The sequence below is a fragment of the Vicugna pacos genome, chromosome 25 (assembly GCF_048564905.1).
Source record: "Vicugna pacos chromosome 25, VicPac4, whole genome shotgun sequence".
Lineage (NCBI taxonomy): Eukaryota > Metazoa > Chordata > Mammalia > Artiodactyla > Camelidae > Vicugna > Vicugna pacos.
Genome location: NC_133011.1, coordinates 12,872,610 through 12,900,517, shown reverse-complemented (window position 1 = coordinate 12,900,517; position 27,908 = coordinate 12,872,610). Strand labels below are relative to the sequence as shown.

Here is a 27,908-nt window from a genome sequence, read left to right as displayed (position 1 = left end):
CTATGCCTCTTCCTTGTATATCAACCTGCCATTCATTCATCTGAGCAGATATGGACTAAATATTTTCTACTGTGTTACGTGCTGTGCTGGTCATTGGGTTACAAAACCAAACAAACCCAACTATGTCCCATCACCACGTACACTCCCCTTCCCCACCAAGATTAAGATCTGGTGGGAAACAGACATTACACAGATAACACCAATGTGATAAATTTTCAAAAAGTGACAGTATTAGATACTATAGGAACCTATAACAGAATGATCTAACCTAATATGAGGAGAATCAGGAGATGCTTCTCTAAGGAAATAATATATTAAACGAAGGTACAAAGGCAAGAGAGACAGTCAACGCTTTTCTAAAAGAAATCCAATATTTCTGGAGAGAAGAGAGAGAATGGAAAAGTGGATCACAAGAGATGAAGCTTCTGAAGTAGTTGGGAAGAACCACATTGTGGAGAGTTTGGTAAGCCCTAATTATTAGGATTTGGGACTTTTCCTTAAATAAAGTAAAATAGGAATGATGTTTGCTTTGGGGGTATATATATGAACATACATACACATTTTGGTGTGTGATAACTGTTCTCAGTGCACAGTGAAAACAAGATTGTAAGATGCTGAGCATATAAGTTACTTGTAACTGCCCTTGTTAACTTTTTAAATCAATGATCTTTCCCATACAAATTGGAATAGTTGTGGCAGGTGGTTTTTAACTCTGAAAATTAAGTGCTGTTTCTTTTACAAGCAAGAAGTATATTCATGTCTGAGTTCTTCAAAGGGGAAAAAAAAGTAAGGAAGACAAACTTCTTAATGACTGTAAATCTGAATTTTCAATCTATCCAATTACTGGCTCTTTGAAAAAATTACTAAATTGCTAGAAGTTGGTTTTCTCACCGGTAAAATGAACTGCTGTTTTAAGGATGAGCTGAAGGAAGCCTTGTAAGGCACTCAGGATTTGGCTGGCACGTATCTCTCAAATCTCAGCTGTACTTAATAGCTATTCTTTAAGAACAGTAGTTCTTAAATGAAAAGAATAAAAATAAACAAAGAAAGATACAAAGCAACAGGGATGCAGAGACTAAATTTAGACATCTCTTAATGATGACGTCCTGATTATTTAGGTGAGTAAAGCAAATCTTAGGAGAAATTAAGGTTCATGTCTAAATAAATAGTAGAGCTGGAGTTTGATTCCACAGTCTGGTTCCAGAGCTCACACTCACCACCCTGTGGCCTGTTTTCCTAAAACAGAACATACATCTTTTAAAAGATTCTTTCTCTTGTGTTGCAATCAAAAACTACAAAACTGTGTTTCAGCTTGGCAAGAAGAAGAATAAATGGGGACAGTTGATCACCTTAGGTATTTGGTTAGTAGGACTAAAAAAAAGTTACAAAAAATTATTTCCTGACTTAGGTGATAATAAAACTTCTTGTTTTCTAGTTCTTGTTAATTAGCTGGTCCATTAACTAATTAGTCAGCTGCTGGTGTATAGCTATAGTCTGATGAAACATTACTTCTGTATGTTTTTCTGGTATGTGGCACCTCTAAAGGGTGACTTCAGTGAGAATATCTAACAGGGCTACACTGTAGTTGTCGTAAGGAGCTGGTACACATCCTCATATATGGATGGGTTTTCTTCTCTCGGGAGTTGGGGGCAGGACATTAGTAAAATACAACGAACTTCATATCAACAAAGCAATTTGGGTGTGCTATTTGCTTATAACATAGAAATAATTGTGTTTTATAAGTGGAATTTTTGTAGAATACTTTTTAGAATGGCAGTACCCCTAAATTAAGTACCCAGTTACTTCACATGATACTTAGAATAAGAAATATCTAATGTACCCCAAAAAAGGGATAGTTATTTGATGTTATCAGAAATTAGCATTGGGGGGAGGGTATAGCCCAGTGGCAGAGTGCATGCCTAGCATGCATGAGGTCCTGGGTTCAATCCCCAGCACTGCCATTAAAAATAAATAAATAAATAAACGTTATTACCCCCCCCCGCCAAAAAAAGTTAAAAAAAAGTGAATGTCATTAAAAAAAAAAGATTACTTTCTAAAAAAAAAAAAGAAATTAGCATTAATTTTTTTTCTAACTTCTAAATAGGATTATTTTTAAGTTAGAATAAATTAGAGTAAAAATAATACCCCTGAAATTGTAATATTTTATAATATTTCACACTGTTTATTAGACTTTTGTTTGTTTAGAATGATGGGAAATGAACTATATTCTCTGTTTTTTTCAATATGACTAAATTTTTTTTTAAAGAAATCTGTGCCTGTTGTAACAGTAAATTCAGTCAATGCTGAAGTATACAAAACACATCTGCTCTAATTTCAGTTCCAGAGGTTTTCTTCCACAATTTGTATATACCCTTAGACTCTTCAAAAAATATATATATGTATGTAAATCCATATACATGCATATATCATTGCCTATGTAAACATATGCACGTTATACATAAAACATTTAAAAGTTAAAAATAGGTCGTATTTTAATGTTATTCTGAACACATTTAACTTAATGTGCATGTCTTTCTAAGTTAGTACATACAGAATTACTTAATTCAGTTTATTGAATATTTTATTATGAGGCAATTTTTAGTCATTTACATGCTGATGGAGATGTAGATTAAATTCTTTTTCTATAATAAAGAATTCCACCAAGCCCCGTAAGACATATTATTTTCTTCATTTTCGAGATAAAATTAAGATACAAAGAGGCTGTATAACTTGCCCTGCATTGCACAGCAAATAAGTAGTGGAGCTGGGGTTAGAATCCTGGCAATCTAGTCCAGAATCCATAGTCTTCAATACCACATTATGTTACTGTTTTCCTTCTGCCTGTCTTAACTCTTTTTTACTGAATTAGAAAAAAATTTAGTGTGTAAAATGTCTAATATTAGAACTCTCCTGAGAATAATTTAATATGCTACCTTAAGAATATTAGAAACCTTAGGGTCACAAATTACACACCTGTAATTTGGAGTCGTAGCTGCCCTAGAAGTGGAAGGTTTAAGCCAGTGCTTCTCAAATGTTAATGTGCATACGCATTACTGGGAGTCGGGGAGGATCTTGTTAAAATGTAAATGCCGATTCAGTAATCTGGACCAGGGCCTGAGACTCTACATTTCTATTAATAACCTGTTGATCTACCTTGTAAGTAGCAAAGGTTTAGGCAATTTATACTGACCTTTGGCAAATCTTGTTGTTTTATTGAATCAGTTTCTTACACCATTTTGTTTATGCTACCAATTGCCGTAAGTTGTGTGCAGTTTGGAGAAATAGGTGGGAGCTTTTTAGTGGTTTCATTTCTATGTCTGTAGCATTAACATTGCTGGGAAAAATAAATTGTGCTTTCTGCAGCATTAATGCACAGTACTTAAGTAAATAACTGTAATCAGATTTATTTGTGTACTAAATGTGGCTTACACACCTATGTTACCATGTCCACTGTATCATTTTTAATGGAGGGAAACAACATTTCTTTTCATCTTGAAGGCTATAGCTGTAGTTGAACTAAAAAGTTTATTTTATCACTATTAATCTTTAGTAATGATAAAAATATATTTTACGTAGTGGCAAAAATGAATTCCTGTTCAGTGCTGTGAGCCAAACACTATGTCAGGTGCTTAATTGGCATGATTTCATTGAATCATCATGACCTCCCTCATTCATTCATTAGCTCTTTGAGCACCTGCTCTGTTCTAGGAACTGCATACAATGATGAGCCAAGTATACACAGATTCTGCTGTCCTAGAGCTTAGTGCATTGGGGGATGCTATGCAGTAATCAAGTAACCATAGAAGTGTGATGGTTGCAAAAGAATAGTTGTTGATTATATTTGCTATCGTCTCTACTCTTTCAACCTTCGAAGAGAATTGTGCTTTTGCCCAAAGTTTCTATCACCTAGTTTCTTCCCCTGCCCCACTCTGGGGAGAATCTGTTAGCTGGATTCCTTAGGTCTTGTGATGCTAAATTGACCTAATGAGTAGAAAGAGACAAAACTTTAGAAGTAAAGATAAGCGATTTGTACATGAAAAGTAGACAGAAATAATTTATGATTAAATAAAATTTTAAAAAAGAATACCTGGAGACACTTCACATGAATTTAAAGGAGTAAATAGTATCAATACTTTAAATGGGAGTCTTTTTAAAACACTTTTATTTTACTAGGTGACACTCATAACTCACTTAAGTAAGTTACTTGAATGCATCCATGTGCCCAACTTTGTGGCAGGAGGTGTAGGAACATCAGGGGCTACCAGAATAGGATTTAATTCTGTCCCCAGTCTAAAGACTATTAGAGTCATTGGTGAGAAAATGTGGAAAGATTTACAAGACAATGCAAAACATTTTTTTTTGTAAGTACCAACATGTGTTACCCTAGCACTAAGCACATTGTGGACTGATTTCAGAGGAATGCTATTTTTAAAAAGTATATGATTGTCTCTTTTTTAGTAATAGTACTAAGTTCTCTTTTGATTATTAACTTGATAGGAAATCCTTTCTGGTATTAATCAGATCTATATTTTTTGTTTTTATCTATTACACTATTTTGTGATTTCTAAAACATTTTGTTTTCCCTACTACTGTTATAATTTTGGGCTTTGTGGTATTGTTTTGAAGATTTTATTATAAGAGACTTTAATTTCTGAAAATTACAAGTAACTCTGTGTAGTTTTTCTGTTAAAGGGAAAATCTGAAAAATTTTTTAAAATTTTATCTTGGAAATTAGTTTATTCATTATGTTTAATTTTAGGAAATGGTGCTCTTGCAGAACATTCTGAAAATGTGCATATTTCAGGAATGTCAACTGGTAAGTCATTTTTTGTAATGTTTAAATTTCATGCATGACTTATATGGTAAATATTGAAAGCCACCTGGTATCTTACAAAGTGATATTTGGCTATAAAAATTATTACTGCTTTTTGCAGCATGTAATAAGGAATGAAGTAACTGGAACATGGAGAAACTCTCATAAGATAAAATTGATACTTGCATGCCCATGGATTGATTATACTTTTCCAAAAGGTTTGCATGATAATTTTTCCGTACAAACATTGAGCCAAGAGAAAAGTTAGCTTAAGTTGAACTAGTGTTTCTTTTCCATACAAAGTTATATGAAATGAAATGTATTAAAATGTAATTTTGAATGTTCTTCCTAGCATTAGAGCGTTAGATATTAAGCATTTTGCTTGATTTTTAGAGGACTACCATGCAGAAAACTGTAGTACTTAAGTGCACAATTGATATGTTACTAAAAAGCAACCCAACAACATATTGTGTCCATGAGATTCAGAACATTGTTGAGGTAAATGCATTTTTTTCCGCTCAATCTAAGCTTTTATAACCTAATAATTAATTAAAGGCCCATAACTATTAAAGTTTTCATTCTTAGATGACTTTCACAGCTTTGATGCCATTTTTGATTTATAAACTATCATTACTAGGAGAGCAAAATCTTTGATTTTTGCATGTACTGAAATAGAGTTTCTTACTATTACTGTGTTATTTCCCTATAGCCTTGATAAGTTTTGTATGGTTAGAAAAATTGTCCTTGGTGTGTTTGTCAGTTTACTGATTGATTTCTTCCTGTCACCTTGTAATTTTTTTGGTTATTTTTTCTCATGAAGCAAAACTGGAGGTTTCCTCTTTGGTTTTATGTCTGATTTTATATTCAGAAAGTTAATAGACTTTAACAAGTACTCTGAGAGTTAGCCTGTTTTAGACCAGACAGATTGACAAGGCTGGTTTCCTGAAAATGAAAGGTGGCCATCTTCATAGCCTGCGTTAATTCTTTAACAGTGTTTCCCCGTTTTCGTATGCTTTCAAATGGCGTGTAACTGTATATATCAAGGTTTAAAAGGTTATTTTAGAGTTAACATTAATTTTCTCCCTTTTTCTACTTTGGATAGCTAATGAAAATTATGATTACTTTTCCAAGTTGTAAACATGAAAAGAGATTGTTTACAAACATTTAATTTGCACAGCCAAATGGTTGTTTTCTCACTTAGTGATTTTCAAATTTTTTGGTCTCAGGACCCCTTCTAAGCTCTTTTAACAATACCATGGACTGTGTTCATCTGCTTGGGCTGCCATCACAAAATACCATAGGCTTAAATAAAAGATACTTATTTTCCCACAGTTTTAGAGGCCAGAAGTCCAAGATCAAGGTGCTGATGGGATTGGTTTCTGAGGAGACCTCTCTTCCTGACTTGCAGATGGTACCTTCCTGCTGTGTCCTCACACGGCCTTGCCTCTTTGAGCACTCAGACAGACAGGGCTCCTTGGTGCCTCTTCCTCTATTAAGGACCCCAGTCCTGTAGGATGAGGGCCTCACCCCTAGGAGTTACCTCCTTAAAGGCCCTGTTTCCAGATACAGTCACACTAGGGGTTAGGGCTTCAACAGATGAGTTTGGAGGGGACACAATTCAGCCCATAACAAGAACTTCAAAGAGTTTTTGTTTATATAGATTATAGCTACTGATGTTTACTGTATTAGAAATTAAAACTGAGAAATTGTTTAAACACAACTTAATTAATTTGCCAATAATAGTAATGAGTCTATTGCATGTTTACATCCCATAACATACTTTTATTAAAAATACACTTCCCAGAACAAAAACATCAATGAGAAGAGTGGTATTGCTTTATAATTTTGCAAAGTTTTTAAAAGATTGGCTTAAAAGAAGATACCTGGATTCTTAACATCTGTTTCTGCACTCAGCCTTTTGTAACATGTTACTTTGTTAAACAATGAGAAGACAGTTGAGCCTCACACCTATGTGTAATTTGAAAAGAGAGGAGTATTTTCATAGCCTTTTCAGGTAATTGTGAATATTCTTCTTTGATACTGTGCCGAAACTCAACAAATGGTAGTTTCTTAAATGTTAGTTGCAAGTGGGAATCTGAAACCAAATCAGTGGACATTTTGTTCTATGTTACATAAAAAAACAGTGGCTTTTCTTGCTCTTTAAATGGATCTTTTTTCCACCATGCATCATTTTGTAATATGCATTAGATATTTGAAAATGCTGGTTTGCTGAGTTAGGTGGATTTATAGGGAATGTGAGAGGTTATAGAAGTTTGGACAGATCCAGTATTTGCTTAAATTCTAAATTTTGCTTCAACTCATCAAGATCAGATTCTACATCTTATTTTTATCTGTTTGCTTGAAATTAGACTGGTAGGTTCTTGTTGAGCATTGAAGCTATCCTTAAATAAACTCCTATTTAAAAAAAATTAACTGGTTAGAATATGTAAAACATGTTTTCATCTTATTTATTTTCTTTAATCTTGTTTATTTTCTACTTCTGTATTTCTGGCATATGTTTAGAAATGTATATTCACTTGCTAGGGCTGCCATAACAAAGCACCATGGACCAGGCGACTTAAACAACATATGTTTATATTTCTTGTAGTTCTGCAGGCAGGAAGTCCAATATCAAGGTGTTAGCAATGGTGGTTTCTTCTGAGGCCCCTCTCTCTGGCTTGTAGATGGCAGTCTTCTCCCTTCTCACATGGTCTTCCCTCCGTGTGTATCTGTGTCCTAATTTCTCCCTGTAAGGACACCAGTCATATTGGATTAGGGCCCACCCATGTGATGTCATTTTTAATTTAGTTACCTCTTTAAAGATCGTGTCTCCAAATTCAGTCACATTCGGAGGTACTGGGAGTTAGGACTTTAACATAGGAGTTTTAGGGTTGACACAGTTCAACCCATAACAAAACAAGTGTTTTAATTAAATGTATTTATGTATCAATAAATTACTTAATTTCAGAGGTCAGTGAAGCCTTATTAATGGCTTATTGTTTTTCCTGAAGGTTGGTCTTATAAAATCTTTCTTCAATGGAAAGAGAAGAATAATATGAAGTATACTCCAAATATCTCATTCAAAATATAAATGGATGCTCTTTCCAAAGGTGCTTTTGAATATACAGATTCATCACAGTTTTTCTTTGGTCAGTAGGGAGCTATAGAAGATGTAATGCTTGTTGTATTATAAGCCTTCTGAATTCCTTGCATCCCCAGTTGAAATGAGAACCCCTTCAGTGCTGGTCTAAATGCAAAATTAGCTTTTGGAAGAACCTCTGAATGTAGGACTTGCACTCTCTTGAGACCAACAGGCCACAGAAGAGGCGAAGTGGCTCAGTATTCTGTGGTGCTACCTGTTTCTGCTCCTCACCTGCTCTTTTCACTTCTGCTGCTTTATTTGATTGTGCTTAGTGCCTTAGTTCATTCATTCTTTGCATTCTGGAAATTTTAATGACAGTTTTAGAAAGAACTTTAAATTATCTGCAGTAGTATTTTCAGGTAATTTACTGTTTAGATCAGGACACTTTGAAAGAAAAGGATACACTATTTTTTGATAATGCTGGTACCACAGGCAAAACTGGAACTATCTTGGGCAGTTGGAGATGTATAGTCACCCTGCCTGTAATAAATTAAATTCATTTAGCCCGTATTAAACACCTAATACGGACCTTGTGCCAGGAAGCGTGGAAGTATGCAATTAGTAAAACATTCCTGCCTCAAGGAGCTTACCAGTTAATGGAGAAAATAGATGTGTAGAAAATGCACCTATAATGCTGTCTTGTGTAGTAAATCTATGGTAAATAATGACCATATTAAATTAGATCATGAATTTATAAAAGGCCCAGGTACAATGTCTGATATGTAGTTGACTTAATATTTTTCTTACTTTAATTGTAAATAGCACTAAGTACTTAATTTTGTTTATTTGTATGAGTTTTTACAGGAATTGATAATTTCTCATTGATAATATAGTTTGGGTTCTCATACTTGCGATAATTTTTTCTATTTCTAATGTTCTGTTCATTTTCATCTTTCTCCTCCTCAAACCTTTGCTAAGAGAATTGAGTTTTTGTCCTTCTGTTGGTTCTTATGCAGTAGGAATTGTCATAAGAAAATGTAAATTATCAAAAAGTATACATCTAGTGATTGTATAATAGAAAGTAATTGTATAAAGTAGTTTTTTTGTATTTTTTCTTTAGAACTTATGATGACCTGTAATTTTAAATCTGCTTTCCTATATAAAATAGAGAAAGGAGAAAAGACATATGGTATTTTTGTAAGTCTAGTAATATGTGAAAATCATTATGAAATTATACCACAGAAACTGCAAGTAATTTAATTGTATATATGAGAGAGTAGGAAGGCTATTTTCATGTTCTTTTCTAAAAGTGTCTAAATTAAATGTCTCATGTTCTTTTAGAAAGCCTAAATTTTTAAAAGAGCTAACATACTGTCATCTCCTACGTACAGTAAAATATTTTTAGGTCAGATTGATTTATAACAAGACCTTTGCATACATTACATACAGTTGATTTTTAAAATATATCTACTTTAAATTGAATTTTACTCTAGAATCTGTCTTTGAGTCAGAATAATTCTAGAAATAATTTGATTATACCCTCCTTACTCTTAATTACTTCCAAATCAGGTTTTTTTTATTTGTTTTCACAGATTCTCTTTATTTATTATATAAGCTTCATTAAACATTTGGAAAAATTGAGGAAGAGCAAAAAAATTAAGAAAATTACCCATTAACCCCGAATTCTTAGTATAATTAATAGTAGTATTTCATTTGTCCTTTTTCTGTACATTCCTTAAAAATAATTATATATGCACTTGAATTATAACTAATTTTATCTCCTGCCTGTTCTAATTAACATTTTATAGAATAAATTTTCTCATAATTGTTATTTTAATACCTGTATATAAAATTTCCATCCTGTGGCTATATTGTAATGTGGTCAAACATATCAATGGATTTTTTTCCAGTGTGTTCGCCCTAGTCTGGATCATGCAAGGGATATATTAATGTATGTCTAGCTTTTTAAAAATTTTCTAAGATTATTTATTTAGAATAGATTTCTAGAATTGGAATTACTTTACTAAAGGTCGTAAATAATTTAATGATTTGTATAAACCTTTTGACAGATTGCTTTCAAAAAGGATTGTACCAATTTACACAGCTATCTGCAAGGTACAAGGGCACTACTTTGGATATAATCATGTTTTTCCTGTTTAATTTTTTCTTACCATGCTTCTGTTAAAGTCTCAACCTTTCATTTTCCCCAAACTGTTTAGAAATATACCTGTTTACCTCTCTTTAGATTCATGGCCTGAAGTTGTGACATTGCAAAGAATAAAGGAATGAGATTGGCTTTCTTTTATAGTTAGGTGAAAACTGCCCTGAAATTTTAAAAAGATTTTCTGGTTGTTAATAGGAACAGATGTTAGGGCATGTGTTCTCTCAACTAGAAAGTTTTCATATGTGAGGTTTAACACGTTATTCCCAATCCACCAATGATCCAGCTTCTAAACGTTTCTACTTACGACATCCATCGCGAAAAGCTCTATTGGAAGTTAGCCTGATCTTGAGTCTACTTTACATCTGACTTCGAATCTTCTGTCAGGCCAGGCTGCCATTTCTGAGAGGTGAGAAAGAGAATATCTACTTGGGAAGTTTCTTACTTAATCCTTGCTCATATTCCCTGAATTAGCAGCGTATGGAAAATAGTAGTTTTGGGCATTGTTCTTCCTGTATTCTATCAGAATTTTTATTCCATCAGAATCATCACCCTTCCTTGCTTTAGCGTTTTTCATTTTACAGTTCCTATTGTAGTCCTCAGAAGCCTAGCACACTGCTGATCCCGTAAGACTTTTAAAACTAATAATTTAGTTGTGACCTTTAAGTAGGATGTATTATTTTCTAAATGTCAATAATTTGCTTACAAATTACTTAGCACTTTGTAATACTGTAGAGCACTATAGTAAAATGGTGTTTGTGTTTTAACCACAGTTTTAGGCTTAAATACTATAATACGGTATCCTGACATTTCCCTGGAAGAAGATCTAGTCTGGTAACACTTTTATTATCCTAGGATTTTCATATCTTCTGATAAAAAGTTTGAAAGGAAGTGAAGCTTAAACTATAATTATTTGATAACAGTGTACAGTTTTTTTTTAAATATAGAAAAGTTACATAAGTAAAGCAGCAGGTGCAAGTGATCCTTTGTACCTTTCCTATGTTATTTTAATATTATTTTCAATTATTCAGTCAAATACCTGAACCTATTGCTCGACTCATGAAAAAGAATTTCACCAGTTCTTTTGACCAATACAGTGTCTTCTATCCATGTTTCAAGAGAAGAAAAAATAAAGCTTATATATTTTAGGGGTTTTAGGATTTGAGAATATAAACATAGAACAGTGTGAATCTATGAGAAACTATCGTTCAAATAAGGAAACTGTGAGTGGATAATACAAGACAGAGTACATTTTTTAAAAAAGAATCCATTAGTTTAGGAAATTATTAATTTTTAAAGGCACTGCCTGCTTTCAGAGAGTTTATGAGACACAAGCTTTTGAAGTAGAGCATTCACTGTAAGTCTTAGAAAAGAAAGTGATGGTGGTATTACAGTATTTATATAATATGCTTTTATATGTAATATTATGTGCTATGTAATTAAATCTTATGTAACATTTTATTATACAATAATATATTTTATGGGAAGCATACTACATAATCATAGCATTTCATATATTACCAGCTGTTTATTGAACAATTATATATTTATTACAAGGTTATGATATCTTATAATTGTATATTATATTACTATAATAAACAATAAATGAACTGAGCAGGAGAACATTCAATGTACCAGGATCCTAGACAGAACAGGTTTGATGTGACAGATGTGTGTCATGCCTTGATGGTGGAAGTGAAGTCCATCTGCTCAGTGAGTGGACCAGATCGAGTGGAGGTAAAAAAACAAGTTGCATTCAAACATTTAACATTTTCTTTTCCACTCTGTAACTTTGAGAATAATCCTTTTTTCACTTGGAGAATAATTCTTCTGTGTGGTATCTTGTTAATTTTCTGTGATTTTGCTAAGACATGGATTTGAAGTGGAGGTACTGTGCAGCTGTTGTGCAAAATCTAGTCACTTAGCAGGTGAGCAATTCAGCTTTGGTTTTCAAGTTGACTGTGTGGTATCTTGTTAATTTTCTGTGATTTTGCTAAGACATGGATTTGAAGTGGAGGTACTGTGCAGCTGTTGTGCAAAATCTAGTCACTTAGCAGGTGAGCAATTCAGCTTTGGTTTTCAAGTTGACTGTGTGGTATCTTGTTAATTTTCTGTGATTTTGCTAAGACATGGATTTGAAGTGGAGGTACTGTGCAGCTGTTGTGCAAAATCTAGTCACTTAGCAGGTGAGCAATTCAGCTTTGGTTTTCAAGTTGACTAGTAGCCGGATACAGGTTAGGGGCTGATTTGATCTTAAGCTGCAGTAATAGAAATACAGTATCCAGAACAAAGTGCATCCCTTAAACATAGTCTGAGTATTAGGTTTATCTTTGGGTATCACCCTTGACAGATGACACTAAGACTGGAACACTCTTAGAGGAAGATGTGAGTTACTGAAAACCATGTGAAAGCTGGCAGAAATGGCTTGGAAAATGGTGAACTTCAAGGCCAGTTTATCTTCACTCAGGTGCTGATTTCTGCCTTACCCCTTCTATGTTTCCAGCAAGAATCACAGTAAACTTCAAAAGTTAACAGTTTTTCCCATTTAGGAAATAGAAGCAGTAGCTTGCTTAGCATTTTAGTCATCTGGAGTGCTTAAATTTAGAAAATGGGTACCATATCAATCGTTTTTATGCCCTTACAGGAAGAAATTGCCCTTTTATGTCCTTTTAAAAAAAGATATAAAAGGTTGAATCTTCTGTATTCATTTTATCTTATGCTTTGCTAGCAAAATTCAAAATTATTCTTGCCCTTAGAAATTTTAGGATAAAGCTAGTTATATCTTTCCATTAAGTGTACTCTCATCTTATTCATATTGTGCCTGTGACCCTATTAGAACTGGAAAAACTGTATTTTTCCCTATTTTTTTCTTTTTCTGTATTTTGTGCCTCTTTTGACTTTTTAATATATTTTATTTTACTGCTGTGTAGCCTCTGATTATTACTTGTTTGTTCTGTGCATTAGTGACCTTGGGGAAAAAAACAAGGATTACCTGCCTTGATTAGAGCTAATGACCAAGTGAAATATTTTGGTCCTTAAAAAAAATCACTGAGACTAATAGGAATAAATATATTGCTGCATTCATTCTTAAGTATCTCTGCTAATGCAGAGGAATATTCATTTAACTATAAGCAGCTGGATGTAGGATTTCCTGCTTGCCATAGAAATGTGTGATCGCTAGTAATAGGTCTGAGAGTAATGAGTCTCTGGAGTGTGAGTGATAGATTAATACACATTTTTCTGCTTGCACTGATTCTTACCTTTTAAATGATAATTAAAAGCTTTCCCATCTTGGACTAGTAAATATTGCCATTAAGAGTGCTAGTGATTATCTCCCTAAAAGAAGAAGTTCAGTTTGCTGACTTCTTGAAAAATTAGAAAGAAATTCGGAATAATTCTAAGGGAATACTACGCATGTCCAGCCTCTGTCTCCTTCTAGCTTAGTCCGTCCTCAGTGTATTGACTGCTCTGACATTTCCAGTATGACAGAGCTCAGGTATGAAAGGAGTCCGGACAACAAAGGGTCAAAGAAATCAAGACGCTACATGTGAGCAACAAACCCAGTCAAGTTGCAAGAAGGGGACTTTCAAACTGAAGTAGTTTCTTCCTGGCCATGGCTTCTTGTGTTCCCTGTTGAGTTGCAGGGCTTAGCTGTGTCCCTGGGGACGGCCGGCATTGTACTTCAGTGCCACCCACCTTGCAGATTCTCACGCTCACTTGGTACTTGCCCTGTGTTCTCAGTGACCCATGACTTCATACTCAGCATGCTTGCTGTCTAAACGCCTACCATCTGCCCAGTATTAAGCATCTTTAAGACCACCACCACTTTACATTAGTCGCCTGGCCTGCTCTGCTTTCGCCTTCTCTGTTTCTTCCCTCTGAAATAGCTTCCTCAGCCTTCGCTGCATACGCTTATTGCTTCCATTCTGCCCACGCCCTCATCAGCCTACCTGTACTTAATGTCTATGTGTATATTTTATTATTACAGGAACCTCTAGAATCCTTTTTATACAGTCTTTTATTTTTACTCCCAAAGAGACTAAGAAGCAATTTTGTCCCGCCCTGTAGTAGACTTGTAGCAGATAGGACTCAGTCCTTAGCTGCTTTAAATCTTATTATACCGTCTTTCTCTGTCTTCATAGATTCTGTACCTTTTCTCTCCACGTTAGTGTAAGACCAAGAGTTTGTTTTTGTTTTCCCCTAATAGACCATCTTTATCTTTATTGAAAATTCTGCTGAGGCACCCTCCTGATAATTATCCCAGGTGTCATAGGGCGTCCCCTAGAGGGCAGTAGTGTGTCTTAGTGGTTAGGTGTGCAGCTCTGAAGCCTGTTTCCTGGGTTCCAGTCTCAGCTGTGACACTTACTACCTTATTGTGACCTAAGGAAAATTCCTTAGTTTCTCTGTCTTCCATTTTTTCCTCATCAGTTAAACAGGGATAGTGATACTAAGAATTAAATGCAAAAAGACCTGAGAAGAGGAAGAAGCTGACAGGTGTTCACATTATCATCAGCCATGGGCTCCACAGACCTGACCACACACTCCTCACTTTGAGTATATTCACAGGCCTTGAACTTGTGAACCATGAGCTTCTGACTTGCAACAAAAATCTCATCTTCAGCACTGTGCACCATACTCAGCTGTCAGTTTTTAAACTGGTACCCTTCTCCTAAATTGACAGTGGGCCAGTAGGTGTCTGGTTTCTGTGCTGATCATCTAACTCTGCATTCTAACTGTGTCTAAATGCCTTTTATTTCATGTATGGGCACAATGTTTTCCAAGTATTGTGTGATTCAGTTATTGCCCTCAGAATGATTCTTACTCTCATCCCACATGGCCATTCAACAGTCACCATTTGCTTACTAATTTTTTATTTTGAAGATTTTTTTTAAGTTCATTTTTTTCATTGGAATCAAACCCTTCTTATTCATATTTTCAACATTTGGAATTGCTTTTGTATTCATCAGCCACAGTGGAGTTCCTGTTTATAAAACACTCTTACTCTGAAAAATGAGATAGCCAAATGATGACCACCATTGACTATAAATGCTGTCCTTTGCTTGGGAACAGGGTGAGCGTGCTTTTGTTCCACACTGAAACTTTCATAAAGTACAGTTTTTACAAGGAAAGGAGCTTCTGTGTTTGCTTATTAGCCGATCTCTTTATCTCGCCAGTTTCCCTTCCCTTAGGTTATAGGACAGCAAAGAGATCTTTATGAAATATTTGAATCATATCACTTCTTTTAATAGTAGCCTCCCATGAGTTGGCTAGTATCTACAGAATTGAGCCATTAAATTCTTCTCATTTGGAATGTGCCCTTTACGCTGGCTCTGTGTACTTCAGTTCTGTGAAAGAAATACTATGTTAATAGTCAAGTAAACTTGACTTACCTAATGCAGGCCCAAAGGCGGGCCTTTGTCTCTGTTTAATAATACTCCATGCCATATGATATACGTTGTTTAAAATTATTTTAAATATGCATTGTATTGCTTAGGACTATATTATCTTGTATGCTTTCATAGCTGCTTATATGTGTCTTGGATTCAGTTAATAAGCCTGTCTCATTATTACAAAACTATAGTTTCCAGGAGAGCATGAATTTTCTTCATGATCTTCTTTTGTGCTTTTCATATGTATCATATACACTTAGGTAGCCAGTAAGCATAGCTGAATTTTACTTGCATTTCAGTTTTGTGACTTATTAAAACAAAAGGCACAAAGATTTCATGTCACTTTTAGTCATAAAGTGTCAACAACCCTTGTCAGTTTTGAAAAGAAACCCAATTCTTCATATGTGGAACAGGAAATTATGCTTTTCTTTTTCTTTTACAAGTGTTCAGCTCTAACCATAAATTTCCTTGTGTGCCTATTTTTTTTCAGGCTTTAAAAACCATGAAATCCCAAAGTAAGGGCAGTTCATTTGACATTACTTTGAAGTCATCCTCTTCTCTCCCATGTGTCTTGTGAAATAGAGGTTGTTTGAACAAATCCTGTGTTTTAAATGATTGCTTTAAAGATAATAGGTGTGGTGTATCAATCTAGTTTTAAAACCATAGCTTTTTGCTTTTCTTGGGACCATTGAACTAATATTAGAATAAACATGAAGAAGTCTAGAGTATTTCTCAATCAGTTTTGCCCTGTTTTCTAAACTATACAGTGAGATCTTTTGTACTTTAAACCTGGAAATTATCAAAGTCTTATTGAGAACTCCAGAGAATCTCTACCTATTTATTCTTCAGTTAATTCTCCCTTTCTTAATTGAGAACATACATGATGAATTAAAAACTGTATGTATTTAGTTTAGCCTTTTAGTGTAGTTTAACCACTGGCCTTGTGGTAATGCCATTTTCTTTTATTTTTCATTCCAGATGTCCTGTTCACTAGTCCACTGTGAATTAAATAGGCTTTGGGGGCTAATCAGATAACCTAATCACTGCATTCTCCTAGGAAGAAGATGCTGTCCATGTTGAAAGTTGCTGTTTTTTTCCGCCACTGATCACTGATTCAAATTTATTTATTTATTTATTTTGTTGGGGTTTTTAAAATTAAAGTATAGTCAGTTACGGTGTATCAATTTCTGTTGTATAGCAGAATGTCCCAGAAAGTTACTATTTTTTGAACATTTGCAACTCCTTTAATTTGAGGACTTCTATTTCTAGAGTTAGATGGAAATTTATCAAAAGTAGACATATATATCATTATCATCCAAAATACATGGACATTTATTTAAGATACTGATTTAAAGCAAGTTAAATAGATAAGTTTTTTTGTAGATATTTCTGTTCTGAGGACAAAAATTGACACTGGTTTTTAAGGGAGATATTAAGGAAGCAAAATGAACAGAGACTAAAATACAGTCATTTCTGCCATAATGCCATGGACGTGTTCCCGAGAAATCTCACATTCTGCAAAAGTGACCACTTAACTGACAGGGCTTATGAGAAAGGTGGTGTTGGTACAGAGTGCTTACAACTATGTAACTTTGTAAGCATAGCCCTAACAAACAAAATATCGATCCAGACGCCAGCACAGTCGAATACCTCCTGACATTTACACCTGGACTCAGCCCATTTTTTTGCAGCCATATATTCTGGGGTTCATTCTTCATCCTTGAAGGTAGATGCTTCCAATGGAGACCAGTTCAATCAAAACTAAAAACGTAATTCATAGATACCCTTCATCAATTAAGGTGTTCTGTTTTATTTTGATTCTAGGGAAATGTGTGCACCATTTCCATCTGTACTTGCAGTCTCCCAAGATAGCTTAATACAAAGAAAGGTCAAGCAGTTCAGTTTTAAACCAGTAAAATTAACCCCTTCTTGGAGTAAAGGAAGGTGATGCTGTAGGGGTTTTCTCCTGCCCCTGGTTACTTCAAATCATTAACATCCTGGGAATAAAATTTTCCACGACTTAGCATTATATTGACGAGATTCCTGTTTGCCAATTACATATAAACTAGTTCCATTGAAGAAATAACCAGACAGTAGCTAAAATGACTGTACGTAAACAGTCAGAAGGTGTGGGTAGAATAAATGGAGATAAAGAAAGGTCAAGTTTGGTACATCCTAAATTGGAGTGTAGTCAAAATCTAGAAAGATGAGGTTCAAACTAGCAGAACCATATAAAAATTTTGTTTAAAACAAAAATTCATTCCCTAAAGCAATGTTTTTTGTGTATCCCAACCCATGTCAGATAACCAGTTAGTTGTGGCATAATTTCTCATTCTTCCTAGCATAATGATACCCAGCACATATTAAATGATCACTGCCCTCTTTCCCATTTAGCCTGAACACAGCCTTAGTAATCACCTCAGTTGCTGCTAACTAGTCTGCTTTGGCATATCATGTGATATTATTTATTAACAACTTGCCATAATCCAAGCAGTGTGCTAAATCCTTTACCAAAATAATTGTATTTGATTCCTGCAACACCCTACATGGTAGGTAGTGCTTTAATCCCCATTTACAAGAGAGGAAATGGAGGATTAAGTGTTATCAAATTGATTGCAATAATCAGTTACCTCCAATTCTTTCTCTAAAAGGGTATAATATAAAATGAATAATAGTATAAATATAATAAAGAAAAAATGAAGTTACAGTTGATGGAGGGTGCTTGAGCTGAAGTGTTATGATGAGTTGGGAATGGGACATCATTATAAGACACTGAAATAATGAAAAAATAGAGGACTCAGAAAGCCAGTTGGAAGATTGGAGCAGATGTGCAGGTGATAAAGCACACCTTGATTCCTTAAGACGTGATGCAGGCAACTTCAGCTTCTGACTTTAAGATTTCTAGTTTTGGTTGTTGTGAGCTTTATTTCCTGTGCTTAAAAATCCTTGAGATTGACTGTGGTAATCTTTTAAGTTTCCTTTTTACTTGAATTAGGTGAAATAACTATTCCTTTCACCAAATACGATACCTAAGACAATAAAGATTGAGAATATAGGATAAAGAAAAGGATTTGGGAAACGCACAGTTCTGATCATGTTGAATTTAAGGTTGGAATGTCCAGTGGGCATTTGAAATGTATCAGTGCATCCTGATAAGTATCAGAAATATGGCAGAAATATGATGAAGGGGAGCATGATTTAAGGCTGAAATAGTACTTAGAGTTATTCAAATAGCAACTCCTTATTTTAACCCATAAGGGAAGCCAAGACCCAAAAAGGTTCAGTAGTTTATGTGATGGCAAAGCAAGTAGTGACAGATAGGACACACAGCATCTAGGTCTTCTGACTCCAAACAAATCTGCCAGGATATGTAGGTAAACTGTAGACTCAAAAGGGAGGGAAATTTTTTAATGGTTTCTTTTTTTTTTAACATTTTTTATTGATTCATAATCATTTTACAGTGTTGTGTCAAATTCCAGTGTTCAGCACAATTTTTCAGTCATTCATGGACATATACACACTCATTGTCACATTTTTTTCTCTGTGATTTATCATAACATTTTGTGTATATTTCCCTGTGCTATACAGTGTAATCTTGTTTATCTATTCTACAATTTTGAAACCCCAGTCTATCCCTTCCCACCCTCTACCCCGCCCCCCACCCCAGTAACCACAATTCTGTATTCTCTGTCCATGAGTCTATTTCTGTCCTGTATTTATGCTTTGTTTTTGTTTGTTTGTTTGTTTTTGTTTTTTAGATTCCACATATGAGCGATCTCATATGGTATTTTTTTTTCTCTTTCTGGCTTACTTCACTTAGAATGACATTCTCTAGGAGCATCCATGTTGCTGCAAATGGCATTATGTTGTCGGTTTTTATGGCTGAGTAGTATTCCACTGTATAAATATACCACATCTTCTTTATCCAGTCACCTGTTGATGGACATTTAGGTTGTTTCCATGTTTTGGCTATTGTAAATAGTGCTGCTATGAACATTGGGGTACAGGTGTCATCCTGAAGTAGATTTCCTTCTGGGTACAAGCCCAGGAGTGGGATTCCTGGGTCATATGGTAAGTCTATTCCTAGTCTTTTGAGGAATCTCCACACTGTTTTCCATAGTGGCTGCACCAAACTGCATTCCCACCAGCAGTGTAGGAGGGTTCCTCTTTCTCCACAGCCTCTCCAGCATTTGTCATTTGTGGATTTTTGAATGACGGCCATTCTGACTGGTGTGAGGTGATACCTCATTGTAGTTTTGATTTGCATTTCTCTGATAATTAGTGATATTGAACATTTTTTCATGTGTTTTTTCATCATTTGTATGTCTTCCTTGGAGAATTGCTTGTTTAGGTCTTCTGCCCATTTTTGGATTGGGTTGTTTATTTTTTTCTTATTGAGTCGTATGAGCTGCTTATATATTTTGGAGATCAAGCCTTTGTCGGTTTCACTTGCAAAAATTTTCTCCCATTCCGTAGGTTTTCTTCTTGTTTTATTTCTGGTTTCCTTTGCTCTGCAGAAGCTTGTAAGTTTCATTAGGTCCCATTTGTTTATTCTTGCTTTTATTTCTTCTAGGAGAAAATTTTTGAAATGTATGTCAGATAATGTTTTGCCTATGTTTTCCTCTAGGAGGTTTATTGTATCTTGTCTTATGTTTAAGTCTTTAATCCATTTTGAGTTGATTTTTGTATATGGTGTAAGGGTGTGTTCTAGCTTCATTGTTTTACATGCTGCTGTCCAGTTTTCCCAACACTATTTGCTGAAGAGACTGTCTTTATTCCATTGTATATTCTTGCCTCCTTTGTTGAAGATGAGTTGACCAAAAGTTTGTGGGTTCATTTCTGGGCTCTCTATTCTGTTCCATTGGTCTATATGTCTGTTTTGGTACCAATACCATGCTGTCTTGATGACTGTAGCTCTATAGTATTGTCTGAAGTCTGGGAGAGTTATTCCTCCAGCCTCTTTCTTTCTCTTCAGTAATGCTTTAGCAATTCTAGGTCTTTGATGGTTCCATATAAATTTTATTATGATTTGTTCTAGTTCTGTGAAATATGTCCTGGGTAATTGGATAGGGATTGCATTAAATCTGTAGATTGCCTTGGGCAGTGTGACCATTTTAACAATATTGATTCTTCCAATCCAAGAGCATGGAATATCTTTCCATTTTTTAAAGTCTTCTTTAATTTCCTTCATCAATGGTTTATAGTTTTCTGTGTATAATTCTTTCGCCTCCTTGGTTAGATTTATTCCCAGATATTTTATTACTTTGGGTGCTATTTTAAAGGGGATTGTTTCTTTACTTTCTTTTTCTGTTGATTTATCGTTAGTGTAAAGAAAGGCAACTGATTTTTGAACATTAATTTTGTAACCTGCTACCTTGCTGAATTCTTCGATCAGCTCTAGTAGCTTTTTTGTGGCCCTTTTAGGGTTTTCTATATATAGTAACATGTCGTCAGCATATAATGACACTTTTACCTCTTCTTTTCCAATCTGGATCCCTTCAATTTCTTTCTCTTGCCTGATTGCTGTGGCTAGGACTTCCAGGACTATATTGAATAGGAGTGGTGATAGTGGGCATCCTTGTCTTGTCCCAGATTTTAGTGGGAAGCTTTTGAGTTTTTCACCGTTGAGAACTATGCTGGCTATAGGTTTGTCATATATAGCTTTTATTATGTTGAGATATGTTCCCTCTATACCCACTTTGGCGAGAGTTTTTATCATAAATGGGTGTTGAATTTTATCAAATGCTTTTTCTGCATCGATTGAGATGATCATGTGGTTTTTGTCCTTTCTCTTGTTGATGTGATGTATTACATTGATTGATTTGCGATGTTGAACCAGCCTTGTGTCTCTGGGATGAACCCCACTTGGTCATGATGTATAATCTTTTTTATGTGTTGTTGGATTCTATTTGCTAAAATTTTGGTGAGGATTTTGGCGTCTATGTTCATCAGTGATATTGGCCTATAATTCTCTTTTTTTGTAGTGTCTTTGCCTGGTTTTGGTATCAGGGTGATGGTGGCTTCATAGAATGAGTTTGGGAGTATTCCCTCCTTTTCAATCGTCTGGAAGAGTTTGAGAAGGACTGGTATGAGTTCTTCTTTGTATGTTTGGTAGAATTCCCCGGTGAAGCCGTCCGGTCCTGGACTTTTATTTGTAGGGAGGTTTTTAATTGCTATTTCTATTTCCTTTCTAGTGATCGGATTGTTCAAGTGTTCAGTTTCTTCTTGATTCAGTTTTGGTGGACAGTATGTTTCCAGAAACTTGTCCATCTCCTCTAGGTTATCCAGTTTGGTTCCATAGAGTTTTTCATAGTAGTCTCGTATGATATTCTGTATTTCTATTTTGTTTGTTGTAATTTCTCCATTTTCCTTTCTTATTTTGCTAATTTGTGCTCTCTCTTTTTTCTTCTTTGTGAGTTTGGCCAGAGGTTTGTCGATTTTATTTACTTTTTCAAAAAACCAGCTTTTGGTTTGGTTGATTTTTTCTATGGTCTTCTTAATCTCTATTGTATTTAATTCCTCTCTGATCTTTATTATTTCCTTCCTTCTGCTGCTTTTTGGGGCTTTTTGTTCTTCTTTTTCTAATTGATTCAGGTGGTGGGTTAACTTGTTTATTTGAGATTGTTCTTCTTTTTTGAGGAAGGCCTGTATCGCTATAAACTTCCCTCTTAGCACTGCCTTTGCTGTGTCCCATAGGTTTTGAGTGGTTGTGCTTTCATTATCATTTGTCTCAAGGTATTTTTTAATTTCAGCTTTGATTTCCTCATTGATCCATTGTTTTTTCAATAACATATTGTTTAATCTCCATGCTTTTCTTTTTTTCTCCTTTGTTTCTCTGTTGTTGATTTCCAGTTTCATGGCATTGTGGTCAGTAAAGATGCTTGAGATAATTTCTATCTTCTTAAATCTGTTGAGGTTTCTTTTGTGTCCAAGGACATGATCGATCCATGTGCACTTGAAAAGAATGTATATTCTATTTTTGGGGGGTGTAAAGCTCTGAAAATATCCACCAAATCTAGTTTTTCTATTGTAGTATTTAATTTCTCTGTTGCCTTGTTTATTTTCTGTCTGGAAGATCTGTCTAGTGATGTTAATGCAGTGTTAAAATCTCCAACTATGATTGTATTCCCATCAATATCCCCCTTTATCTCTGTTAGTAATTCTTGTATGTACTTAGGTGCTCCTATATTGGGTGCATATATATTAACGAGTGTAATATCTTCATCTTGTATCACTCCTTTAATCATTATAAAATGTCCTTCTTTATCTTTCTTTATGGCCTTTGTTTTAAAGTCTATTTTGTCTGAAATTAGTACCGCAACACCTGCTTTTTTGGCTTTTCCATTTGCATGGAATATCCTTTTCCATCCTTTCACTCTCAATCTATATGTGTCCTTCTCCCTAAAGTGGGTCTCTTGTATGCAGCATATTGAAGGTTCTTGCTTTATGATCCAGTCTGCCACTCTATGTCTTTTGACTGGAGCATTTAGTCCATTAACATTTACAGTAATTAATGATAGATGTGTGTTTATTGCCATTTTGAACTTATCTTTGCAGTTGAATTGGTATATCCTCTTTGTTCCTTTCTTCTTCCTTTTGTGGTTTGGTAATTTTCCTTTGTATTATCATGGATTTTATTTAATTTTTGTGACTCCCTTGTAAATTTTTGACTTGTGGTTACCCTTTTTTGTAAATCTATTAACCTATACCCGTTTTTAATAAACTGATAATAACATGATCTCAAACCCATCCTACTGTTAAAAAAAATTTAAAAAAGAAAGAAAAAAATTCTATATTTCCCTGCCTCCCTCTCCCACTCTCAGTGATTTGTATGTCTTCTTTTGTAATTTCGTGTTTTCTTTATTTGTAATTCATGAGTTATCACCTTTCCAGTTGTACGTTTCTCATTTCTGTAGCATCCTGCTGCTTTTCTATTTAGAATAGCCCTTTCAATATTTCTTCTAGCATGGGTTTAGTGTTGCTAAACTCCTGCAGCTTTTTTTTGTCTGTGAAACTCTTTATTTCTCCTTCTATCCTAAAGGATAGCCTTGCTGGATAAAGTATCCTAGGCTGCATCTTTTTTTCATTCAGGGCTTTGAATATATCTTGCCACTCCCTTCTGGCCTGTAGTGTTTGTGTAGAGAAATCAGCTGAGAGCCTTATGGGGGTTCCCTTGTAGTTCACTCTTTGCTTTTCTCTTGCTGCCTTTAGAATCATTTCTTTATCCTTGACTCTGGCCATCTTGATTATGATATGTCTTGGTGTGGGTCTATTTGGGTTCTTCCTGTTTGGGACCCTCTGAGCTTCCTGTACTTGTATATCTGATTCCTTCTTTAAGTTTGGGAAGTTTTCAGTCATGATTTCTTCAAAAACCTTTTCAATTCCCTTTGATCCTTCTTCCCCTTCTGGGACCCCTATTATGCGAAGATTGGGACGCTTTATATTATCCCATAGGTCCCTTATGCTATTATCATTATTTTTTATTTGCTTATCTTGTAGTTCTTCTGAATGGGTGCTTTCTGTTGCCCTGTCTTCTAGATCACTAATTCGTTCCTCTGCATTAACTAGTCGGCTTTGCACAGCTGTTAGATCATTTCTCATCTCTGTCAATGAGTTTTCCCATTTTGCTTGGCTCTTCTTTATAGCTTCAATTTCATTTTTGACATATTTTATTTCTCTAAGCATTATCTCTTTTAATTCCTTCAATTTGATCACTCCTTTTTTGAAATCTTGATCTAGTAGGCTATCGATGTCTATTTCATTGAGCTTTCTTTCAGGGGATTCCTCTTGTTCTTTTAATTGGGAAAGGTTTCTCTGCTTCTTCATCTTGCTCATACCTCTCTGGCACTGTGGTTTATGGAGTATCAGTTGTCTATTTTGGATCTTAAGGATTTTATCTATCTAATGCCTATTTAGGAATACAACTTAGGAAAAAAAAGAAAAAGAAAATAGAGAGAGAGAAAGATTTTTAAAAGAAGGGAGAAAGAGGGTTTGAAAACAATGTATAATGAATAACTGAAGAGCGGGTTGAAGCAGAGTATTAATCGGGTGGAGACGTCCTTTTAAAACCTTTAAAAAAAAGGGGGGTGGGGAGATGAATATATTTGTTTGAAGCCTGTGTCTAATCAATAACAGGACATCAAAACCCAAGAGAAATAGAAATGAATTAAGAAGTAAAAATTAAGAGAGTAATTGAAAATAGAACAGGTAAAAACAGATTAAAAAAACAAAAACAAAAACAAAAAACAAACAAACAAACAAAAAAACAAAAAAAAAAGGGGGGGGTTGTCGGTGTTCTCCTGGAGTGTGTGTGCTTTTAATGTGATGTCCTCCTGTCTTCGTCCTGTTTTGGAAGCTCAGCTTGTTTTCATAGGCCCTCCGTTGGCGCCCTCTTCTGTGCTGCTCCCAGCACCTGTGGGCAAGCAGATCGCGCCTCCTCCTAACACGGGGTCAGATGCAGCTCTCCTCTGCTGCGGGCGGGCGGGTCACTGCCCCTCCGGATGCCGCAGTCAGGTGTTGCAGACTGGCCAGGCAGGAGGGCGGGTTGTGCCCCCTCCCAGCACCTGGGTCAGGGGTTGTGTTCCTGCCCGACAGGCAGGGGGCCGCTCTCCCCCTGCCTGCGCCGCCGGTAGCTCCGCTGCTCTGTGCGGCTGCGCGCTCTGCGCCGGTGCTCCGCCCCAGTCGGCGCTCCACGGGTGGGCTCGGGGAAGATCGAGGGGCAGCCTCGTCCCTGCTCTGAGCCAAGACCCAGCTGCTTGTTTGCCCCGTGGAGCAAGTTCTCTGGGGGACCAGAATGGAAGAATCCTCTCTGCCCCGGGCTGTAGGCCTGTCTCAGTCTGGCCCTTGAGGCTGCTAAGCCCTTCGGTGCGGACGCAGGTTTCGCCTCTGCCCCCGCCTGGGTGCTAAGCGCCGGAGAATATGGCAGCTCTGCCTGGGCCCCGCCCCTCTTCCCCCGAAAAGTTTCCGCGGGTTTTCAGAGATGGGGGTATGCACCCTTCCCCCGAGAGCACATCAACCTTGCTGTTTTATGGAGGGCCCAGGTGGTTCTGTCCTGTACACCCACAGCCCCGGCGCCCAGCCCCTTGCAGTCCCCTGGAGCTGCCTCCGTGCAGCCGCCCCCGTCCTCCGCCCGGATTGTGCAGCCTGGCCCTGCCCGCCGCTGCCGGCCCGCGTCTCAGGCTGGGTGTCGGGGGGACGCTCTGTGCCCGTTTAACTTAGTTCTGTCAAACAAGGGCTGCTCTGTACAGATCCGAGCCTCGGAGGCTTCCCCCTCCGTCCCGCTGGCCTCTCAATTGGAGAGGGGAGACCCAGCGAGCAAGCGCCAGTCCTCCTTTGCTGCTCCCTCACCGCGGGACCCGTCCCGCGCTGCTTTGCCTTTTGTTCTTTCTTTTTTCGTTTTCTCCTACCAGATTTTTGGCGTCTTTATCTTTTGAAGAGGGCGATGATCTGTTGGAGTTCCGCAGGTGCTCTGGTTGGCTGAGTGGGTCTGTAGACGTGGGTCTTGGTGTATTTGTGGGAGAGGGTGACTTACAAGCGTCCTTCTACTCCGCCATCTTGCCTGGAAGTCTCTAATGGTTTCTAATGTTTATCATACTCTTTGGGCATTGGAATTTATTCTTGTCACATATAGAAGGGAATAAGTTATGGTTGTGCTAGAGTATATTAATCTGCATGCCCTGTGTGTTGTACGTATAAAAATGTGTTGATTAAAAGCCACTGGCTGCATCTGAAGCAAAATGCCAAACTCAGTCATGTTGCAAATGTGCAAAATTAAAACAAAATGTTTTCATAACTAATAAATAGAAAATAATTTTTTTGATTGGGGAGAATCATTAATATTTTAAGATAATGTTATAAAAGTACTTAGTGAATTAGAAATGTAAACTACGAAATTTTTAAATAATCACTCTTATTTACGAGTGGTGTGTCTTACCCTTTGGCAGTTGTGTGAAAATAAAATATTCACAACAGTATTTTTGAGCATCCATTCCAGACCATAATTTCTTTAGTTTTTGGTATGAGAGCACCACCTATGGGTTTATCAGGTATTTGGGGAGGAAATTTTAAGCAAACCTAATAAAACAAAAACCGAATAAAATTCTTTCTAGTGTTTCCCATTAACTAGTCTCTCCATTTATTTAAAGGTTAAGAGTTATCAGCTTTGTCATAAGTTATTCCCACCTAGTTTTTGGATGTGTCCCACCGCTGTTCGATCAGCTAATAAATATTTGAGTACTTACATGCCATTACAGTATTATAAGTCAATTACAAGTTAAGTACAGATTAACTCAAAGTTGTATTATTCTCTTTAATGTAAGTGAATCTTTTAGTCAAAACGAACAATTTTCTACTTTCTGGGGAAGAGGTCATGATAGTTTTTGCCAGTTTGTTTGTATGTTTGTATCATCACGAACTTAAGAATTCATTCTGTATATTGCTGCAGAATGCTTTGGCGAGAGAGATGAAGAAAGAAAAAAGGCCTTATAAATGATTTAGGGCACCTTTTCATTAATTATTATGATGATAACTCAGAGCAAAGTTGGAAGCAAACTCTGGCACTTCATTATTAATAAGCTCAACATAGAATCACATTTGGTACATTTAGTCTTTTTCTAAAGTATCAAATTAAACATTTTTGCAAGGGAAATTTTCCTCTTAATGAAATTTAACAACAACAAAAAATTCGAAGCTTTGATTGTGTCTGGGCAATTAAGATGTATGCTAGGCTCTTGATATATTATATCTTTGTGTTCTATGCCGTGAATTTCTGTGTTCGAAAAGTAATTAAAAACAAGATCCCTCTGGCAGTGTACCCTGGTTCCAGGCTAGACCCATTTTAGGCATGAACCTGCAGAGGTTTAAAACATCGATTGCATGTTTTCATCAGAGAATGCGTAATGCTGTAGAAGATTGACTCTGAGCAATATAGCTTGCTTTATTTTGATCATTATGGATAAAAACTTTGTAAAATACCCCTAGTATACTTCCTAGCATACTTAACCTAAATTGAATAGACTATAATATACGCTGTTAGAAAAAACAAAAGTCATTTTGGCAGCTAATCTCCCCACTTCTAATTTACTCCTTCTGATCTCTTACTCTAAAAATTAGATAATCCAGCTTGTCAAAATTGTATCAAATAAGAGGTTCCAAGATTTTAAATTTTAATGAGGATTTAAACATTCATCACGTTTTTTTTTTATAATCAGTGATTCTTTTACAAATTGAGGGAGAATAAATTGTCAGATTATTGGCTGAATTCTGGATTGATAAAGTGTTAACTGTATTACTGTGAGAGTTCAGGATAATGAAACGAAAATAATAACAGGAAAGTGTTGGCAATAGTTTGAATTTATTTTATGTTTATTCTGTAATATTTAGATATCTAATCACATAATGATACTTTAATCACTATTTCAAGCTTTTATTTTTAAAATTTAGGAATCATTTATGATCCTGTAA

General features: G+C 35.8%; 1 protein-coding gene and 1 long non-coding RNA gene across 3 annotated transcripts in view; one reads left to right on the top strand and one right to left on the bottom strand.

The window, feature by feature from the left end:
- LRP12 (LDL receptor related protein 12) overlaps positions 1-27,908 on the top strand; it is an 81,132-nt gene that overhangs the window by 33,485 nt on the left and 19,739 nt on the right. Inside the window, exon 2 of one of the 2 annotated variants that reach the window (XM_006216384.3) lies at positions 4,760-4,816. The exons of the other annotated variant lie outside the window; for it this stretch is intronic. Coding sequence (XP_006216446.2) covers positions 4,760-4,816 — 57 coding nt within the window. The remainder of the gene's footprint in view (positions 1-4,759; positions 4,817-27,908) is intronic. 2 annotated transcript variants of the gene reach the window in all.
- Positions 7,392-25,985, bottom strand: LOC140689264 (uncharacterized). Its single transcript, XR_012064141.1, has 3 exons — positions 25,853-25,985; positions 10,364-10,458; positions 7,392-7,560 (listed from the first exon to the last, which is right to left on the bottom strand). It is a non-coding gene; the product is annotated as an uncharacterized lncRNA (long non-coding RNA).